The sequence below is a fragment of the Pyrgilauda ruficollis genome, unplaced genomic scaffold (assembly GCF_017590135.1).
Source record: "Pyrgilauda ruficollis isolate IOZ18807 unplaced genomic scaffold, ASM1759013v1 scaffold114, whole genome shotgun sequence".
Classification (NCBI taxonomy): Eukaryota; Metazoa; Chordata; class Aves; order Passeriformes; family Passeridae; genus Pyrgilauda; species Pyrgilauda ruficollis.
This window is the reverse complement of record NW_024509655.1, coordinates 585,156-603,557: the sequence shown is the minus strand read 5'-3', so window position 1 is coordinate 603,557 and position 18,402 is coordinate 585,156. Positions and strand designations below refer to the sequence as shown.

The window sequence follows — 18,402 nt, the reverse complement described above, 5'->3', positions numbered from 1 at the left end:
CAATCCCAATGAAGTAACTAAGTGATCCATGGCAGACAGACAGATCCACAATAGGCTATACAGCAATTAGGAATTTCATTATCTCCCATCAGCTTTCTGAGGTTTTGGACATCAAAGATCCAAGTGCCAAACTGAGCTTCACAGGTCTGAGCAACTTATCTGGCAATTGATTTCCTGGAAGGGCTATCCCACGGAACAGAAACACCTTTTTCAATACCACAAGAGAAACAGCATTCAGTGATTCCAAGCTTCTCGTAGTTATAAATGATTAACAGCCAGCAATGCAATACAATCACAATTTCCCCTCCCTATCCTACTCTGACAACTCTGTACAGTACAAAGAAGAATAACTGTATGATTTCTTCCAGGATATGCTACTTTTTTTGGAGGCATTTGAAAGCACTGTCCCTTGCTTTTTAGCAAAGAAAGCAAACAATTAAAATTTTAGAAGAATCATGAACACATGAAGATCAGCATCTGAATGCCAAGTCATTCCTCTTTCCCTCAATGCTCACAGAGTATTTATGAAGGCACTTTGACCAGCCATTCTTAGGAAAAGAGCAGTCAGGGCAAGGAGCAGGGAGTAAGAAAGTGACAACCAAAAAATCACTCCTATGCCACAGGACAATACAAAGAAAACAACAAACTTGTGAAATTGCAGGGCCCTACATGGAAAAGGCACATTCACAGCAATTTTGCAAAATATCACCAGCTCAACAAGCCAGTGAGCAACTGGAGATGCTAAGACTTGCAGAGCTTGGGAACTTCAAGAAGCTTTCACAAAGGGTATATCACATTCCTTCATACAAAACCAAGGAATTTAACTTTCCCTTGAAACTACATCAATATAGAAATAGCTACCAGTTGTTTCCAATTAATGACAAAAAGGCACGCAAATGAGGAAGAAAATCCCCAACAGCTTCACTTAAATTCAGTAGGAAATGAGCATCTGCAGACACAGTAAGTGTAACATGAAAAGTACCAGATAGCACACTGAAAAGAGAGTTCGAAGTAGAATACAGAAAAACCTTCAAATGTATTTAGTATTTCTGGAGTTCTTCAATAAACACAGAGGGCTTCTCTGCTTGGGCAAAAGAAGGTGCATGTTGCCTTTATATATACGGAAGGCTTGGTTTGGGCCAACAAGAGCAGAAGCAGAATGAAGCACATACAATCCAAAGAAACAAGATTTCTCCTTCATTACAAGTGATGAAGAGGATGATGCTTCTGCGCTGCATTCTAGAAAGCCATGCAAACCTACTGCATTGTGGCTATCCTGAGTAGTTATCAGCCAAAGAACCAGTTTTGAGTCCAAATACAGGATCATCACACCAAAAAGGTCATCTCAAAATAGCCAAAGGACAATAAAAGTATCCACTTGCTGTAAAGTCCAGGCAATAGATAGAGCAGAGTGATAACCATCTAGGAAGCTGTATAATGTGGCACCTGTGAATCCTGATGACCAGACGCTACTTATCAAATCATCTACAGCAGACATTATGTGTGTGCTCATATTCAAAACAGAGTCCCAAATTGTGACCACTAATTGAAACCTCAGTACAAAATACTGGTTTATCTCTACAGTTACCAAGGGCACTAAAGCCAGCTTAATATGTAAAATCAATCCTTACTGTCACTTGTGAGCCACGTCAAGTGTCACCAGTGCTGGGCACATTGCAGGTAGGTTAAACAACTCCAGTGGGAACACAGAGGGTCCCACAAATAACCCAGGAGAAAGTCTCTTGTGTAGTGGAAAAGGCTTTCCATATCTGTTGTTCGTGTGAACACAAATGTATGCATGCTGAAATCCATCTCCTGTGACCAGCATCCCGGCTGCACACACAGCACCAGCCTCCTGTCTGCTCAACATCATCTGAAATGGGATGAAACACTGAAGTTGTCGAGCAGCTGGATTAAAACCACAGTAGGCCTGTAAGTAAGAACAGTATTTTCCTCTCTGAAAATCACACAGGTAAACCAAGATTAGAAGCACCCTTTGGAGATCTGGGTAGCAGAGGCTTTGAACAGCAAGAATTCTTTAAAGGCAGCTCACTGCACACCACAGAAATAAATTTACTCTGCAAAATAAAGCAAACCAGAGTATCTTCATAGAAAAACAGCTTGTGGAGCACATTGTGATGAGAAAAGTGATGTTTAAAAGTTAATTCTCATCTACAGAGAAATACTGTGCACAGCTATAGTCTAAACATTACCTTATGTGATCACAGCTCTCAATGCAGCACAGCACTAAAAATTTGCAAATTTTTTTTTGCTTTGAATTAAAGCAACCAATGCATGGATTAAAAAGTCTTGAGTTTCACTTTCCAGTTCCTTGCCACAATGCCTAAGGCAGACTACACACTCTGCAACATCGACATCCATGCAAGTTTAAGCAGTTACTGATTCAAGTAAAAACACACATATTGCTACCTCAATTTAGTCATCAGAAAGCTTTTTTTAAAACTTTAATTCCAGTTACCCAAACGAGACCTTCTCTTTCATTTTATTCATACAATTAGCAGCTGTGATGTGGTGATGTGCTTAGCTTTTGTAGAGATAAGCCTTAACTCCACAGCAAACAAAAGAACAGCACTGTGGCTGTTTTGCCACTGTAATGAACCTGATGCATAGACTTAGTATTTCAAAAACCTCTTGCCTTAGCAGAAATGTCATACTGTAAGTCCTTTCCAGGCCAGAGGTGAATGCCTATCACTTAACAGGCCATAAAGCAGAAAGAGTTGCTGAGGAAAGGCTGACACAGCCTTTAAATGGAGCAGATCACTGTTCTGAGTTAGTTCCATTGCTACTGGACTGGCCCAACCACACTGAAGCGTGCTCTTGGCCTGGGCTGGTGTCCCAGTTTCATCTGGGATAGAGATAATTTTCTTCCTAGTAGCTACTACAGTGCTGTGTTTTGGATTTAGCAGGAGAATAATGTTGATAACACACTGATGTGTTGGCTTCGCTGAGCACTGGTTAGCCCAAGTCAAGGACTTTTCCGTTTCCCGTGCTCTGCCAGTGAGGAGGTGCACAAGAAGCCAGGAGGGGCCAGAACAGTTGATCTGACCTGGCGAAAGGCTCTCCTGGGGAGTATTGGCTGAGAAAGGCTGATTGCTGCTCGTTGTTGGGCAGGTGGTGAAGCAATTGTATTCTGCACCACTTGCACTTTCTTGGGTTTATATGCCTTTTTGTCATCTCCCTTTTCATTAATATTACTATTTCATTTCCAGTATTAAAGTGTTAATCTCAACCAACTGGTTTTACCTTTTCCCCCGACTCTCCTCCCTATCCCACCGGGCAGGGGGGAACGGGGGATGTGAGGGAGCGGCCGGGTGGTGTTCAGCAGCGGCTGGGGTTACACCATGCCGCCAGCTTCCTAGTCAAGAGCTGAGACACGACACGCAGCTACGGCGCTGAGCTTTCGCTGCGGGCCCGGAGAGAGCCTGGCCGCTCCCGTTTCGGTCTCGCCACGGGGGAATGGCTATGAGGTAAAACACGCGTGGGCACACAACCCCTAACTTGGCACCTGGCCCTCTCCCTACTCCCGCCACCGGAGAGCGCGGTCGCGTTACAGCCCGGCAGGGACCTGAGCGTGGCTCATGCCGGGGCCAGCAGCGCAGCGCGGAGCCCGCGGGCGGCGCGGTCGGGCCCGTGGCGGGCGGCAGCGTTGTCCCGCTGTCCCCTGCCCCAAAAGCCGCCGCCGCCGCCCCCTCGCGTCCTCACCTTGTCGCTACCCGCCTCCGCCGCCGCCTCCTCCTCCTCCTCTTCCTCCTCCTCCTGCTCTGTAGCCGCCCTCCGCCGCCGCCGCGCCGACATCGCGCCGCCGGAGAGCAGCGCCCACCCGGCGGGAGCGGGTGCAGGCGGGGCCGCGATCGGGACGGGGAGGACGGAGAGGGCGCGGAGGCCGCGCTGCGGAGCCCGCCCGCCGGCTCTGCTTCCTTCTCCTCCTCCCGTTCGGAGTCCGGTGCCGTCCCCACCACCGGGGAGGCGGCGCTCCAGCTGCGGATGCCGCCGCAGCTCGGGGGCGCGGCCGGACCCGGAGCCCCGGGAGCGGAGAAGCGCCCGCGGCTGGGGCGGAGCGGGCGGGCGGTGTCGCTCAGGTGCGCCCAGCGCTCCGCCCCCGCCGCCGGCCCCGCCCCCGGGGGCAGGGAACGACCGGCCCGGTGTATGCCCTCCGCCCGAGGCCGGACGGCTGAGGCCGTGGGTACCCGCAAAGCGCCGTGACCCGGGCGTGGAGCTCCAGGTTGTTCTCTCCTGGATGCCAGAATGGCCGCGAGACGCTGCGTGCCTGCAGCCCGCCGGTGGAATCCCCCGGGAGCCCGGGACAGGCATCTCCAGGCAGCCCCGGTGTCAACTTCGTATCAGCGCCCTCGGGCACCCGTGCTGCAGCCTGCGCGGGTATCCGCAGAGTGCTTTATTTCCTTCTGGGATGCTCATGCCCGCCTGCTCTATGTCCATTTATGGAGGCAGGTGCAGTGCTTGGCTCGTCTCTGCCCCACCATGCCGTGTGTCCTGCCGAGTGTGGTGCCACCAGACTGTGCAGAAAAGAAACACACCTGCCTAGGAGCTCAGAGTCGAGAAAAGCGCTCTGCAAGGCAAACTACACATGCTGAATTCCTGCAGCGCCCTGTATCAGTGCTTGTGCCACTCCACCACTTTTGTATGGCTACTCTTGGCCTGGCCATGGCAACAGCTGCCTGCCTGCTAGCATTCCCGTAAAGACATTCAGTCTAGATGTCACCTCAATGTCCACACACTGGCTTACTGTGCCTGCAAACTGGGCCAGCACCTCTTGTGAGGCAGTGTTGAACCCCTCCTGCCGTCATTTACATTATCCCTATGGTGACTGGCTTCACCAACCTTGACTGGTTTTGTTTCTTTTCTTTTTTTCTTTCTTTTTTTTTTTATTTTTATTACATAAACAAGATTATTGTTATGTCCCTCCAAATGTATGCTTGGTATGTTTTTAATGTAAACACCATGGTTCAGAACAGATGCTGTGGGAGGACATACATTATGACATTAGTAAAACAATTCCAGTCTTTCTGCCAGGAAGTGGGGACTTCCCAGTATTTCAGAAAAACAGCCATTTATGTGAAAGATTTTACCTGTGCACTGCTGACAGTGTCAGGGGGTAGTGTGTCTGCAGCGTCCCCAAAAAAACTGCAAAAATATGGTGTGCTAAGAGAAGGGCTGGTCCAGCACAAGGCAAAGCAGAGACCCAAAGCCAGGCCAGACAGGCCACAGAAGCACAGTTTCTGGCATTGTGTCCCTTGGTGACATAATGTGAAAGGTTAAAACAGCAGCCCACTGCAGGTCAGTGGTATGGCCATATGGCCAGGCCTCTCCAACACTTTGTTCTTGTTAAGTAAAATTTTGATATATTTCTCCATAAGTGAAATACTATGGGGTAAATTGAGTTGGAAAAATTAATCTCTCCTTGCTCAAAATATGAGAGGGTGGGAAACAGATCCCCAGCAGATCAGAAACCTAAACCATACAGGGTGAGCAGAGGGGACCCTGATGAATAATGAGGCATCCTTTCCACACTCTCCTTTTTCAATATGTTTCTCCTATTGAGTTTTCCCTTGGGAGTGTTCCTCCAGCAAAGCTCTCAGAAGAAACCAGTTTCCCTTGCTTCAAGTGCAAGGTGTGCATTTAGCCTGTTGGCCCTGCAAATGGGAGGAGCTGTCTGGGGGAACGCATAAATGTTTATTTTCTCTGTGCAGAGAGAATAAGAAGTGGTTTGTGTGGTCCCCACACCTTGGTTGCTGCAGCGTGTGGAGCAGACAGCCAGGCTGTTTCCCCCAGCATGCAGGTCCCACACGTTCATCAGTAGCCTGGATTGGGGTAGACACCAACTGCCCTATGTGCACCGTGTAGCAGCTGGGTCTAACTGAAGAAGTACATGCCTTGTTACAGCTCTTTCTGGTAAATCTGGAGTTAAAAATATAGGGCTAGAATGACTAGACTTCTTTTCCCACAGAAAAAAACCTTTCTGTGGTCGAAGAGACAGAGACTATGCTTCAATACCTGCTTAAAGATCATTAGGCAGATCTTTACATCCCATCTAGGAGAAGAGTAAGAACCTCCATTTCTTCTACATCTGTGCTCCATCCCTAACCTAAGCAGTGAAGGGGAAGACAATTTGTTTAGAAAAGCTGAGAGGAAAAATATATTTGTTTAGCAAATGGTGTGTTGGAAAAAAGTAGCAATAATGTCAAAGAAGGAAAAGGTGAAGTACTTGATGCATATTAATGAGCAGAGGCAAGGCAAATTCAAGAAGATGAGTCAGTGTACAGCAAGCAATGAACAACTGGTGACATTGGGGTGAGGGGTGAACAGTCTTCTGGGCAGGGCCACTGGGAGAGAAAATTAAAAACAAGGATTCGGCCCCATGGGATCAGGCAGAAGTCCAGCTCCTCTCTCCCAGCCAGGTGCTCCTGCTCCTGTCATGTACCTTTTCACCCACGGAGTGCTCAGAAATACAAGAAGGGACAGCAAAAACAGTTGTATCACAGCAAAGCATTTCAAGCCTCTCCAGCTCAGAGGGAAGAGGCAAGGGGCTCCCAGAAGACTTGTGGGTCAGGGGGCTTATGGATGAAGCAGATCATGGGAGTGTGGTTGTCCTGCATCTCAGCTGCAGCACCTTGCAGCCATGGGAGCCTAGTACCTGGTTAGACTGGTTGGATGGGAATTTTCCAAGTCAACACCTTGTTACTCAGGTTCCTTTGGGGCAAGTAACTACACTGGCTGGAATGTAACATCACTTCTCCAAATGTTGTGACCAGGCATGGTTTCACAATGTGTGGCAGAAACTTTCATATGCTCCCAGGACAGAGGGATTAGCATGTCAGCTGACGACTCTCCTGATATTAAAATATTATCACCACTCCTGGATGGATTTCAGTGTCTTGATGTGTGAGACCTCAGAGGTTTCTGCTGCTCTGTGTTGCCTTGTATTCCCACATGAATTTAGTGGCTCAAAGCTGCCAGTAAACAACCCAAACCTCATCTACCTACTTAATATTATCTGCAGCACAGGGAAGCCTCTAACAAGCAAATCCCTGCACTTTCCCCGACTGCCCCAAGTTAGGACACAGCGCCTGCCCGGGCTATGCTGCCCCCTGCCCTGCGCTCCGCTTATCCGCAGCAGGCAGATCTGCTTCGTCTGCTGCTGGCTGAGCCCGGAGCTGCCTCTGCTCTGTGCCTCGACCTACGTACAAAAGGAGGAGTTTTCTGCAGGCAGACGCAAAACCGGGGCCCTGACATTCAAGGAGTTATATAAGCCCTTACACAAGCTGCATCCAGCCTCCTGCAAAGGCAGCCGGCATGGAGCTGCTGCTGTCTCCACTGAGCAGCAGTAAGCCCCTTGCATGGCGAAGAGGCGGAGTGGAGCTGCTTCATGGCTGCAGCCGCAGAAGGAAATGGAAGGAACTGGTTCCCTGTCTGCTCAGAACCTGGGGAACAGAAAGCACCTGTCTCAAAACGTGTTGGAAAGAACGGCACGTCTGCAGTTGTAACACTGAGGATCCCTATTGCCAGCAGTCTCAGAAACAGAAATGGTTTGCAGGGTTTGGGGTTTCTTTTTAATGGATTCCTATTAATGCACAGAAGTGAGACAAGTGGAAAATGTTGATACTTTCTGGTCAGCACAGATAGCAATGTCAGGCCTTGTCAGCAACAGTTCAGTATCCTCTTAAATAATATTAATTATGAACAATATTGTAATGTGCTGCATTTGATCAATTTATGATTTTTTGCATCCCTAAATAATTTTAAAGAGGATAACCCCAAGTCAGAAAGAAGCAGAGGAAACAGCTATACGACAGCCTCAATCAGGCTGTATGATTGCTCTCCAAAGCACAAGCCTAGCTATTAATACCCTGTGCTCCCCTGACAAAACCAAGAGCTGCAAAACACTGCCTGGTGCTGCTTTGAGGCAGCGCATGGGAGCCCAGGTGTTCAGGATATGCTTAAAGCTGAAATTCCAGGTCAGAAGCTCGTTATTACACAACCTGTGCACTCTGGGATGAATCCTCCTCCAGATCTAGGCACTAGACTCAGATGCTAGAAAAAGGGAAAGCTGCACTGAAATATGGGCTTGTATGAGTCAATAAAGAAGTTGCTTTCCCCCCCTTTAAATGAACACAGCACGAGCTCTAATACTGTCTTACTGGGTTTAACAGAGGTCAAAAGCCAGTGATACTTTGCCAAGGCATCCTGAAGAGCATACATATCTATATTTTAGTAATTTAAATCTACCGACAGCACTGAATTGTTCTTTTGTGTTTAGTTAATATGTCGTGTAATCTGCTTTCATTTGCTAGTCTGGCATAAAAACCTCTAGTCTGTGGCATTTGTGGCTGACTATTTGCTTATTAGTTGTACATTTGAACTTTATAAAATAGGCCACTTGTATGCCAGAAAAAACAAAGCAACAAAACAAGCTGACCTCATTACTTCCAAGTTATGCACCAAAGTCTGAGGAACATAATCTGGTGACCACTGTGAAAGCTCTGCCAGCAGAAACCTTTGCCCTAGGCAGCTGTCACCTTCTGTTTGGTCCAAGTGACCGAGTATTGCACAGCTACTGAGTTATTCTTTTTCCTTTATTGCTATCATAATCCCAGGGATGGTCATATTTAAAAAAAAAAAAAAAAACAAAAAAAACCCCAAAAACCAAAAAACCAAACCAAACAAAACCAAACAAAACAAAACAAAACCACCAGGGTTCATTTGTGGTGGGTGGTGGGTGCTTGGCAAGCTGCTGCTGTTTTTGCATTAGACATGAAATTAATTCTTGAGCTCGTTGAGGCTGTCTGGACATGTCATGAATTGCAACACACCCTCCTTGTGCAACTGCACGTGCACTATGTGTTATATTATCCATGCAGAGTCTTTCTTGTCATACAAACCTCCTTTAGGAATGCCATAACTTGCAACTCTTCTTTTTGCAAGCAGCTGTGGGCACAGAAAAAAGTGGAGACAAGCCTGATGAGGAAACAGACTTGGCAGGGTTAAGGACTATACGTTTACAATTCCAGCAGGGAAAGGCTAAAGGGGTAACAACTGGATTGTTTAAAGGGACAAATGGCACCACTCTGTCAAACACAGGTGGCTGCCAGAGAAAACAGAGGAGCTGGCTCCATTCTAGTCAAGTCCCACAAAATGAAGCACTTGCAGAATCAGCTGTCCCCCAGCAAATTCAGTCTAAAGTATTTGGAGAAACTAGTTTACCTCTGCATGCTTTGGGCAGGACTGAAGAGCATACCATTCTTCAAAAAGTTGCATAAGATGCTTTTTAAAAGACCTCAGTAGATACACCACAGCTCCTTTGGGTGACCCCACGCACAGTAGATCCCCAGCACCTTCAGAGTGGTACCAACCTGGTGGAGACTCAGGGGGTGCTGGGACACCTGATCCCTCACAGGACAAGGTCAGGAGCCCTAACTCACAGCCTGCAGCAGGATGGGTAGGAGGAAGGAAGAGGAGAGTGATTGCCTCCTACACAGCTCCCATCACTCTGTCTGGCAACACCTTCTTGTGAGGAGAAACTTGGCCGAGCAAAGTGATTGTTCCCAGTGCCACTTCCCAGCGGTTTCCCTGGAGGTGGAGTCCATTTATGCTAACACATATATGGTTGGAACCAGCCTTAACACCACAACTGCTTGCAATTTACAGCCAGCTGCAAGAGATAATCCCTTCTGTATGACATCAACGCAGCCGTGTTTTTGCCCAAACTTCACTGCCCTCTTCAATCCCAGGTCGCTCTGGCTCTTCCTGTGTGATTGAGCAGACCACGATGCTCTCTGATGGACAGATTCTCTGGGAATGGGCTTTCCTACCACACTATGAGCAATCCCCATTTTATCATCAGGCAACACTCACGTGCTCCCCCACAGGCCAGATATGAGGCTGAGCCCTGGTCCCATCAGTGGGAATTTTTCCGTCTTAGGCTGAGGCAAAAGCTCTTTGACAGTTTCAGCAATATCTCCCAGTCTTAGGTCAGAGTAGCTTCCACAGGAGGTATTTACTGCTTACTGGATTTGTGGTGCATGGAGCACAGCTTGCACTTGTCTCTTCTCTCTGTCACCAAATTTGCTCCCCTCCTCTTTGTGTTGTTTTCAATAAGTTTTATATAATTTCATTTAATTGAGCTCCAGTATTACCCACTCTATTACATTTCAGTTCATGAGAAAAGTTCATCTAAGGTATGATCAGGCGTATCACCATTGATTTTTAGCAGTTTATGAAATATCACTCTGTTTTACCAGCAATACCATCTAACTATCTTATCTCAAGGGACAGGAGGAGCATTATGGCCCACTCAGAGTGTATTTTATAAGTGGTGAGCAGCCAACAGGATGCAATTAAGCCAAGTATTACAGTCACGATCTGCAGAGGTTGCCCTGTAAAGTCTTGGTTTGCTGCCACTTTGCTGTGGTAGTCTTCAGACTGAAGTACATCTTGTACTTTACAATGGTGTTCTCGCATTCTCTGAAAGTTACCTTCTAGTGGTATAGCCATAAAAATACCCTAGAAATTACCAGCTGGTTATACATCTCTTCCATCTTTCTCCAAACCCTTTAGACTGGAACTGTGTTACACAAGATCCTGAGGTTTTTACTAGGGGGATACTTGTTGAGAGAAGTATCTTCCTCGTAACTGGAGAGTCAAGACAAAGTGAGCTTCAAAAGACAGAGACTTATGGCCTATTCTCTTTTTTTCTCTGCATTTCCAGGTTTGTGGTTGAAAGCCTCTTAATAAATCCTCACCAGTGACTTTTGGATATATGCCACAGCACCCCCATTCCTGATCTCACTTTTCTTCTCCCTAAGTCACCAGCATATGCAGATGCAGCTCCCAGGAAGTTCTTCTTATTCCTCTTTTTCTTACCCAAAAATGCCAGATTTATTGGGAAAGCACTTGATCCTGGAAAGCTTCTTTTAGAGACTTGCTTTTTATGCTAAATGGGCAAAGGCATCCGGGCTCCACCTGTGGGCCTATCCCCCAAGCCCCCCAGCTGGCTGCCTGACTTATTCACAATGAAGGATGGGTCTGTAACACCAGGAGGAGTGGGTACTAGTTGCTCAAAAGAGGAATCAGTTCTGCCTTTTAACATTTTTAACTCTTTTGGGGGCTGTGACCAAACTGGCTGGTCCTCAGTCAGCTACTGCCAGAAGAGCAGGACCCAAAATGGGAATGGAAAGCAACCATAGCAAGTGGCTTTCTACTGCTTCTATTGTGCCAGACAAATGTCTGCTTACCTAAAGCCTGCAGTGTAAAGCCAAAACAAGAGAAAGTCCAGAACCATATCTTCAGGCTCACTCACTCTTTGATCTAGGTAAATTTTTTTCATTTTTCGTTTTTTGGTTTTTTTTTTCAGTAATTGCAAACTAAAGAAATTCTCTGTTTGCCAGCACAAGAAGACTCAGTTTTAGCCAGCTGCTGTACCAGCACAGTGCTTTGAGGGAGGGAGGGAGGGAGGGAAGTAACTCTTTCCGGCTGCTCACTGTACTGCCAGGCTGTTCTGCCCCAGGAAGTCCCAAAGGCAGGAATTCTACACACCAAAAGCACCAGCGGAAGCTCCAACCCTGACCTATCCTGGGAGATGCTCTTGCCCATTCCATTACTGCACAACAGCCTCCACTGGCATGGAGCAGGCTGATGCGCACTCTCTTTTCTGACTGCACAGATAAATTTGTGCCTTGCTGTGGTTTCCAGCGGCCGGCGAGCGCTCCTCGCTAGGTGGAGCTGCCGGAGCGAGCACGGCAGCGCCGGGAACCAGCCCTGCTCCCCGAGCTCCCAGCGCTCCTGACACCGCCGACATCCCTCGGCTCCTTTCGGTTACACTGAGGCAGAAACGGAGAAAGCAAGATCTTCTCTTAAACAAAGTCGTGGTACGAAGTACACCGCCATCAGTGGTTTTCTCCATCCCTAGGGCTGAATCTGCTAATCAATGTGGCCCTGACAGTCTTCGATGTGATGGAAAATGCTGAAATATGATTTTCTAAAAATCATAAAATTATGCACATAATGATAGCCATCGCCACTGCTTTCCCCCTCCCACCCCCATTTAGATCATCAGTTTAATGATTTTCCGTTCCCTGACACTGGACCACCCTGTGCCAACAATTCCTAAGTAAAGCTCTCACTGCTGATTTCCATGGTGGGGCTACTTAAAGATCAATAGCAGCAATGGCCTAGTATACATATATTTGTCTCACAGAGTGAAAGAAACTGCATAAAAGCTCCAGCTTTGCCAATTAGATTTCCATACACTTTTGCTGCTAATGTGGAACCGAAGTAAAGCCAGACATTAGTTTTAGCCATAGAGTACATGTGGTTATCCACATCAAGAAATCCCTCACATGGATGCGGGAGCAGTGCCTGGATCCATACCCAACAGTTGTGAGGACACTCACTGAAAGTGCTTGGAAGGTTCAGCTGGTCAGCCAGGGCTGGGGAATGACAGGTGAACTCCTGTTGGATTTAAACTGATGTCTTTATCCACATCTCATATGTACACATACTGCAAAATGGGAAGTTTCTGTGCAGAAATGTTCAGTGGAAAGGAAAAGGAAGGAAACTTTGGAAGAGTGGCACCTTCACAGCCCTTAGGCAAAGATGAATGAAGGAGGTGGAGCACCAGTGTTTCTTGCTGTTGCACACCTGCTGTTGCACACCTGGCCTATGGCAGGTACACTTTGGCATCACTGTTAACAGCAGGTTTCCAAAAGAGTTTCCTTGCCTGGGGCTGATCAGCTACGTGCATCCAGTCCCCACAGAATTCCCAACTGGAAATTAAGGAGGTCCCTCACCAGCCATCACACCACAGACTGCGATGTGCAGAGGCAGCAGCAGTCCCATTGCTGCTGCTCCCAGATGGAGAGAAGGGCCATCCCTACCACAAGGACTTCAGCCCTTAGCAAGTTAGAGGGAAATACCTTGTCTGAATGCCAGGTCACATCACAGGCACATCTGTGCTGGCTGCAGTGTTTAGTAGCACACACGGGAATACACAAATATGGGAATGTTGAGAAATTTGTTGTGCACTAATCAGGATAGATGGAGGGCTGGTAATCAGTAATGCCACAGGGCTGTTGCTAGCAGGGCTTTGGGGCCAGGATGCCAGCAGTGGGGTGGGTGCACCTGCAGCACACCCCTGTGGCCATGTTAAATCGGTATGTGTTGTTTCTACAGTGCAGTGTAACAGTGGAGGTGGTGACACGTTCTGGAGGAGGAAGCTGGGCAAACTTCAGGTAAGGCTTGTACTGCCCAGAGTGGAGCGTGCAGCGTGGGCAGAGCCTGAGCAGGGCATGGGCCGGGGGTGGGAATGGGGCTCGGAGCAGGACTGCGCCAGGAACGGTCTCCGGTGAACCTGTGGCTTCTGGATAGACACTCTGCACTCGTAATCCTCTCCTCCTAGCTTCCCCCAGCAGGGGTCAGGCTGAACCAACGATCGCAAATCAAAAGTAAAAGTAACTACTCCGCTTCAGCAGCAAATATTCTCAATGTTCCAGAAACGAGAAAAATATTTTGCCTTCCTGAGGATACAGAAAATGCTTGAGCATTTCACTTAAGAAAAGTAAAAGAAATATTGAAGTGGTAACAGAGGTGAGTGCTGGCAGCAGCCTGCAACACCCTCCTCTTTGCAGCTGTTTTAAAAAGGCAATGACCGTGTCCTGTTCCCACTCAGTCGCAGCCTCCACTCCCAGTTACTCTGGATATGCTTCAGTGTAAATGCAAAGAGAAATTCGGACAGAATGCGCGGACCACAGCGTTAGCGGGGCAAAGTGACGGGAGCGTGTCTTCAGAAGTGACTGGAAGCCCCTGGGGAAAGCAGAGCTCGCAGCACCCGCCACCGGAGAGGGAAAGCTGCTCCCCGCACAAACCATTCCTGCGCGGTCAGAACAAGTAAGTAATCCAGAGCGGTGCCAGTCCTAGGGCGACTCCAGCACATCCCCAGAGAGAGATGGCAGCGTTTCATGGTCCTTGGCACTCTGAAGAGTAACGCAGGGAGTCCGCAGTGGGATCTCCCGCGAAGTAACGCCTCTCTCCTAAGCTGTCACCAGAGGTCTGCGGGCAGACACTCTGGAACAAGAATGCTAAAAAGCAGGTGAGATGTACCCAAAGGCCCGTCTCCTGAAATTTTTTCTGGCGAGCTTTGTCTCAGTTTATCGCCTAGCAAGAGGACACAGGATGGCATTTCATGCGTGGAATTTTAATGATAAATTTATTATATTTTAGAGTATTATTGGCGTCCGATTTTGTAGTCTTACAAGAAATTTCCGTTTCCACATCTCCATTAAATGTCTGATTCATTTTCTTGGCTCGTGGTAATGCCTCAGGCTACATCATTAAAGAATCAGTGCTCTGCATTAGATAAATATAAGACCAAGTCTGATTAACCTATTAACTATTTTTAATTAACTTTTACTGTTCTTCAAATATTCCGTGTTTTTTGAGGAAGCAGAAAGAGGATGAGAGCAGGCTGGTGCTGTAAAGATGTATAGAGCTAGCATATGAACCGAGATTATTCATCATCATTGGCAGCAGCTCTGCTGTAGGGAATCTTGCAACAACATCACAATTTTCCTGCTAGAGTGAATGTCATAATGGACACATTTGCGGGGTGACTTATGGCCGAGATAGAAAAAAATTTCAGTCTTTATAGCGTTTTTATGCTCTGCCTTCCTTTTGGGTAATCAGATCTTGATTAAGAGTTCGAATTAGCACCCAGAAGAACATTATGCTTTCCTGGCTCAGCTCCTTCCCACGATGTAGGGCAGGCAACAAATGATTCAGTGGCTTTACAGTGCTGCTACAACAAAAAGGTGTCTATATACCTATCCACCACTTTAGGAAAGTAACCGGCTGCTTGCTTGCAATGAGGAACATATGGTAGTGGCAAAATATTTTATTTGCTAAATAAAGTGACTGCTTCATTTAGTTCAGACAGTCTCCTCTCATAGCCACGATGACTTATTAGGGGAAAAGCTGGGCAAGGTGGGGTTCACTGTCTCTGCTGCTGGGCGCTGGAGCAGCTCTGTGGGGCAGAGCAGCCCTTCCCTCGAGGACAGCACTCGCGCAGCCGGACCCCGCGGGCCGCACGATGCTGCAGTGCGGGTCCTGTCTCGTCAGCTTGAAGAACATCTGGCCCTGCAATACCAAAGCACGTTCGACCTTTTAATTTTAGGTGTCCTTATGGTTTGGTTGGGGTTTTTTTTTCCCTTTCAGATAAGCTGGGACCATTCCGGTCGAAGTGAATTTTGGAGGTTTAGCTGCTCCAGCACGCATATTTCCTATGCCTCGAACGAGCAATGCAGCTTTTTAGCCTTTTTTCCCTTCTTCTTCTTCTTTTTTTTTTTCCCTTTTATTTTTTTTTTCCTGACAACTCTTCTTCTGCGTACCTGTGAATTCATTCACACGTCTTTACTTCCTCGCAGGGAGGCCGGGCTCTTCATCGCACTTCAGCCCCTCCCTGCCCCCAGCCCCCGCCCCTCGCAGCCCGGGACCCCACTGTCCCTGCTACCCTGCTGTCCCGGGGACTCTGCGGGCTACTTCTCCGAGGCCCTGATGGGATTCCGAGGGAGCTGCCCTCCTCTCGCGGCTTTGCATCTTCCGGCTTGCCGCTCGGCCCTGCTCTCCGCCGCACCGGCCGCCGGCCGGCCGCTCGCTCCTCCTCTCCGCCCTCCCTCCGCGCTCGCCCTGGCGGCTGCTCTCTCTTTCATTATTAGACTTAGTCGTTTCTCCATCTGAAGCGGCGAAGCGCTTACGATGAGACCCCGTGAAACTGGTGAAATGCAGCCGGGTAAGCAGCCCCGGCTGCAGCGGGTCCCGTCAGTTACCCCATCTGCTCAAGGAGTACTTCGGCTGCGGCGTTTCCACACTGCGGCTTGCTCACCCTGTCAGGGAAGTTTGTTGCTGGGGTGGGTTTCACCCCCACCGCTGCCTGCGGTGCTCACGGTGTCCCCGTGAGCGACGCAGCTCAGCCCAGGCTGCCTCCTGAATTACTTTGCCTCACTACTTTAGCTTAGGGACTGACTGCTCTAGCTTAGGGAAAACAGAAGCTGAGTATGGAAAAGGAACCAAATATTAATGTTTTCGAATATTTCGGTTGTTAAAGACGGAGAGGAGGTAATTCTGGTGTCTGCTTTTGAATCCGTTTCTCATGCAGGGGCAGCCCTTTGGGCGCCATCCCACCTGCGATGCTATCTTTAGGGAAGAAGTTGCACGAGGAGACCCCCAAATAAACACTCGTTTTTTCAATATGCCATCAGTTTCTTACAGTAGAAAGGGAGGAAAAGCTCTTGTGCTGGAGGGATCGTTTTGTTTTACTTCCGCTAGAAAACAAGCCTAGAGGTGCCGGGCGGCGAACTCCCGGCCGGGCCGGGAAAGCGGCGCGGAGCGAGGGGAAAGGGCCGGTGCCGCCGGTACCGTCGGGCCGAGGGCGGGGCTGGCAGCGCCCGCTGCCCGCACAGCCCCGGGCGGTACCGTAGCTCCGGCCGGCCCGGCAGGACCGCCCTGCGGGCTCAGGGCCCGCTTCACCGCCAGCGCAGACCCGCGGCCGAAGTCGCCGCCGCTGCCGGTGCCCGGCCCTGGCAGAGTTCCCTCGGGGCGCTGCGAGGAGGGAGGCAGCGAGTCCGGGCCGGGGGAGAGCCCCTGCCCCCGCACCGTCTCGTCTGCAGGAGGGAGGAAAAGAGGCTCCCTTGGGTGCTGGACACGCAGCGGGGCCGCTCCGCGCCTGCCTCAGCACTTACAAAAGCAGTTTAGCATTTCTGTCCCCCCTAATTCAAATGCAAATCGGTCTCTTTGAGAGGTGGCTTCCCCCTCTCTGGAGCTGAGCCTGGGCACGGCCGGGGCTGCGGGGCCGGCCGTGCGGGGCTGTCGCGGCCGAGCGCTCGCTGGCTCCTCTGCAACCAGCAGGAAAACACTTTTTTTGTTTTTTTCTTTTAGAATATTTGCGAAGTGACAAGAGGACAAAGAAAAAAAAATCAGACTCGGAGATTTAACTTGAGCTTCCCGGAGGTGCCATTTTTGTGGTTGTGCCAAAGTTAAGGCGAGGCAATATCCTGCGTGCCCTTTCTACACATGTATTCAGCAGATTTATAATTTAAACTAAAACAATTCAGAGCAACAAGGGATTATTTAGAAATAAAAGGGAACATCGTTGCAGGTAGAGTACCAACCTCCTCTTTAGCTAAGATTCGTAATTAAAATAAAATTAATTTTCACATCATCCCGTTTTTCCAAGCTCGAGGTAAATAGCGCTCCCCACAGGTACAACACACGGGCACAGACAGCACAGGGTAAAAATTGTTCAGGGTGATTTTGCATCACTCTTCCGTAGAATGCTCTTTAGGGGACAAATAGGAAATTTTTTTCCCCCTTGCAGCCTTAGGCTACGGGAATTGCCGTGAGCAGCCGGGGGCACTGGGCACAAGTGTCCAGGGCGCTCGCTTTACGGGGACCTCGGGTGTACAGCACCGGGCAGTGCCCGGGCAGGAGGGGCCGGACCCGGCCGCACCAACACCCGGTTCCAGCGGGGACAGAGAGCATCCACACGGTCCAGAGGCGTGCGGGAGGGGCCGAGTCTGCTCACACCATCCGCATCCCAGGGAAACGACGGGGCAGGCCCGGCCCGACCGGGACTCGGGCGGCTCTGCTCTCTGGAGTCGCTCCCAAGGCACAGAGACAGAAAGACAGCGAGAGAGAGAGAGAGAAAGAAAAGAAAGAAAAGAAAGAAAGAAAGAAAGAAAGAAAGAAAGAAAGAAAGAAAGAAAGAAAGAAAGAAAGAAAGAAAGAAAGAAAGAAAGAAAGAAAGAAAGAAAGAAAGAAAAGAAAGAAAGAAAGAAAGATGGATGCAGACAGATAAAATAATGGGGGAAACGGAGGAATTAAATGAGAGAGGGGAAATAAAAAAAAGAAAGAGAGAAAATTAAAAAGGAAGTGAAACGAGAAAGTAAAGGAAAAATAAATAAAATGTAGTAAAATAAATTGCAATTAAAAAAATAAAAAAAGTAGAGAAAGGAAAAAACAAAGGAAAAAGGAAGCAAGAAAGAAAAGGAAAAAATAAGAGAAAAAAGACAAAAAAGGAAAGCAAAAGGGAGAAAAATAGGGAGAAGAAAGAGGAGAGGAAAAAGGGTAAACAAAAGCGAAAAGTAAAAGGAAAAGAAAAGGGAAAGGAAAGAGAGGAAAATGAGAGGAAAAGGGAAAAGATAAAGAAGAGGAAAGAGGGAAAAGAAAAAAGGAAAGGAAAAAGAGGAAAAAGGAGAGGGGAAAGGAGAAGAGGGGTAAATAAAAGAAAAGCCGGGAGAGGGGCGCCTGGCGAGTCCGAAGTTGGTGGCAGGGCGGGCGCGGCGCGGGTGGGCAGGGCCGGCTGCCGCCCCGCCCCCA

At 48.6% G+C, this 18,402-nt stretch overlaps 1 protein-coding gene across 1 annotated transcript in view; it reads right to left on the bottom strand.

The window, feature by feature from the left end:
• The window catches only part of CDS1 (CDP-diacylglycerol synthase 1), a 29,554-nt gene extending 25,738 nt beyond the window's left edge, over nucleotides 1–3,816 (bottom strand). The window contains exon 1 of the mRNA XM_041479978.1: nucleotides 3,724–3,816. Within this exon, the coding sequence (XP_041335912.1) occupies nucleotides 3,724–3,816 (93 nt within the window). The remainder of the gene's footprint in view (nucleotides 1–3,723) is intronic.
• Nucleotides 3,817–18,402: the final 14,586 nt, after the last annotated feature.